The sequence below is a fragment of the Anoplophora glabripennis genome, unplaced genomic scaffold (genome assembly GCF_000390285.2).
Source record: "Anoplophora glabripennis isolate ALB-LARVAE unplaced genomic scaffold, Agla_2.0 scaffold4101, whole genome shotgun sequence".
Lineage (NCBI taxonomy): Eukaryota > Metazoa > Arthropoda > Insecta > Coleoptera > Cerambycidae > Anoplophora > Anoplophora glabripennis.
In genome coordinates, this window is record NW_019420209.1 from 3350 (window position 1) to 6838 (window position 3489).

The 3489-nt window shown below is 32.9% G+C and overlaps 1 protein-coding gene across 1 annotated transcript; it reads left to right on the forward strand.

Moving 5' to 3' along the window:
* Positions 1–1895: 1895 nt before the first annotated feature.
* On the forward strand, positions 1896–2672 carry LOC108908060 (odorant receptor 83a-like; the record flags this gene model as incomplete). The annotated part of the gene is made up of 3 exons (XM_023456978.1): positions 1896–2183; positions 2271–2370; positions 2538–2672. Coding segments are annotated over 3 exons (523 nt in total), but the record flags the coding sequence as incomplete, so codon positions are not given.
* Positions 2673–3489: the final 817 nt, after the last annotated feature.

Below are 3489 nucleotides of genomic sequence, written 5' to 3' on the forward strand. Positions count from 1 at the left end.
TGTAGATTCGTCGAGCGCTATAGAAAAATACTCAAAACTTCTCGATTTCGTAGCTAATTGCTCTTCTATATTATCTGCTAATGCGGTAATTCTTCTTTGAACAGTCATCCGATTTAACTGAATTTTTTCAAACTTCTTTACATTTTCCGGACAAATTTTTTTTGCGGCGATATCCAAACATTGCTTAACAAACTCACCATCTTTAAAAGGCCGACAAGTTTTCGCTATTATTCGAGATATTTCAAAGCTAACTTCAGTGGCTGTTTCAGCATCTTGAATTGGTTTTGTAAACATAGATTGCTGGCCTATTAGTTCCCGTTGTAAAGTGGAAATTCTTTGCGTTCGATTTTCGCCAGTTAATTTGGTAAAAGTTGGATGCTGGGTTTCATAGTGCCTTTTCACATTATATTCCTTCGGAATAGAAACACTACTCTTGCATATTAAACAGACAATTTTGTTATGCGATGAAATAAAAAAGTATTTTTCGGTCCAAATATCATGAAACTGTCGATTTTCATCTTCAACCTTACGACTACGTTTCTTACTGGGGCCTGGTTTATCCATATCAAAATTAATATTATATGTTACAGTCGGTAAAAGCCAAGTTCGAACGACGAAATATTTACTCGTCACAGATTACAGTTCTCAAACAGTATAACGTTCGCTTATCCGTAGTCAAAACTTAACTGCCCCGGTAGCCGGCGATGCGTCGTATTTATACGAGTTACCAAACATCGAGAACCATCCACTTTGTTCGGGGATCGACGTGTTTCGCGAATCTGTAATCTAGTTGATGCGACAGATTTCTAGTCTCGTAATAATATGCTTGGACCGGAGCGCGGCGAGTAGAATACTTTTAAAAATTTTTTGGCGGGCCGCATAAACATCGATAGCGGGCCGCGGTATGTGCATTCCTGTTTAGAGGTTATGAAAAATCCTGAGGTGATGGAGTTAAATGGACCTCGGATTCGGATTCAGCGACCCGAAAAACGTCTAATAAACATAGTCTGACCTCTGGGCCCGAAGGTCGATTTTTGTGCGGCTGTGTTATATTTTTCCTAAAGTTCTTGAGAGTCATTTGAACAATACTTCCATCACCCTGTAATCTAAACAATATTTTGCCTCCAAAGAGTAAAGTTCAAATAATAATCAGAAACGTCAGAGAAACGATGCGTATGCTAAACATATTTAAAAGCTTCATTTATGTTAAAAAAATCTGTTATAAAACTATAAAAATTCACTAAACATTTCTAAATAAATTCCTAATGGTAATTCTCTATAATCGCAGTTGGCCATGGTTTTGGGTGAGACGAATTTTCACAAGATCACCAACAAAAAAAATCCCTAAAATCGATCAAATAATAATGTTACGAGAATCTTAAGTGGAACACACTGTATATTCCTTAACAAATACAAGATGTTTTGTTTCATGTCTTAACAGTTAAGAAGATGAAGAAGTTTCAACTAAAAGAATATCTCCATTACAATCTGGTGGTAATGAAATATCTTGGGCTTTGGCCCAAAAAAGATTTCACCTCCGACAAGTCGTATTTGATCTACACAATCATTGTCAATGGATTTTTCAATTTTACAATGAGCGTAGGCCTCACAGGGTACATTTTAACATCATCAAATCTTCTAGAAGATGTTATTGGTGCGGGATATATCAATCTCGGCATAATGGCCACTGCCAAAACATTTTTTATCATGAAATACAGTAAAATGTTCAAGCTATTAGTAGATGCTGAGATCCATAGAAGTGTGAACGTAGAACTCAACGAGGAACAGACAAAAATTCTATGCGACTACGTGGGCTTTTGGAAAAAAGTACATCTTATTTATAGTTATCTCTCTGTGCTTGTTTTTTTTAACTACGTTACGTTACCGATTTTTAGCAAAACGCCCTATACCTTACCTTTGAATTGTTGGTACCCTTTCGACTATAAGAGACCTGTAGTCTATGAAATCGTCTATTTTCATCAGAGTGTAAGTGCCCTAATTGATATTTTTGTGAACCTAAATGGTGCAACATTGGCTGCCGGTTTCTTAGCGTATTTATCTGCTGAATGCGATGTATTGGTTGACTTGTTAAAAAATTTAAACAACGGATCTGCGATGAACGAAATCAATTTAGATACGGAGATGCTCAAGATATGTGTTCAGTACCATAAAAAAATCGTGGAGTAAGCATCTAATTTTATTAATGTTAAATAATAATCGGTTTTATATAAACAAGGAAGTCACTCTAAATACTTTCATGGTTTTTTTAGGTACTCCAAACTCGTTGAATCGTACTTCAGTAAATACTTATTAATTCAGTTCACATCATCGTGTGTGTCAACTGCTCTAATTATGACTAGTATGAGTATGGTAAGTATACTATATATTTTGAAATTTTGATTTGAACTAAATTAGATCATTAATTTTAATTCAATTTTCGACTGAAAATCACGAAATAAATTATAATTATTGGACTACTTATAAATGAAAATCAGTCAAGAACTAGCTAGTACAACAAACTATTTCTTAATTCTTAGAATCATGATGTTAACGCTGACTTTTGGTTCCTGAGTGTTTTACAGCTAGGGGTGTGGGCAGATTTATACATTTATTGTTGGTATGGAAACGAAGTTACTGAAAAGGTAAGTATTTTAAATATACGCATATTTTTTATTTACAAGAATACATATCATATACAGGGTGTCCCAAAAGTGACGCTCGTTTTCATTAAGGGGACAGAAACAAATCGAAAATCAAGAGTGGAAAATTTTCCGATTGTTTTTCTTGTTATTCAAAAAAATAATAATAAACATTTGGACTGGATTATTAAATAATTATATATTGTAGCTGTATGTTTTTAATTGAAAACTTATCATTGCCATTGCTGGAGGACGTTCCGTTAGCAGTTAGACTAAATTATTAAATATTTAATCGTTCTAATCTTTGTTTTGAAGTAGAAGGCAACTTATTTGAACACCTTTTGTAAAAACAATTTCTATTATTTAAACATTGTGGTTTTATTTTATAAGTTTTATTATTTTACATATTTTATAAAATAATTATATTATTAAAACGTTTTTCTCTATCCTTTTCAAATTAAAATAATTCCTTACATCTGGGTACAACCGAAAATCGGAAACTGTATTTACTACTATACTATTGGTCATAAATTATTTGCCTTGGTCCCCATAAGCACAGACCTCAGTTTCGACACAAAAAATAGGATGTTCACTTTTTTAGTTTTTTGAATAATATTTTGAATAACTCGACAAAGAAAAACATTCAGAAAATTTTGCACTCTTGATGTTCAATTCGTTTTTGTCTCCTTATTCAAATCCTAGAAGGACGGGCGTCACTTTTGGGATACTCTGTATATAATAATTAAACTATTTCGTATTAATTATAAAAATTTTCCTAAATTTTTTCCATATCTAGGTATGCATTAATGAAAAAGAAACACATATCTGATATGTCAAAATTATAAAGAAA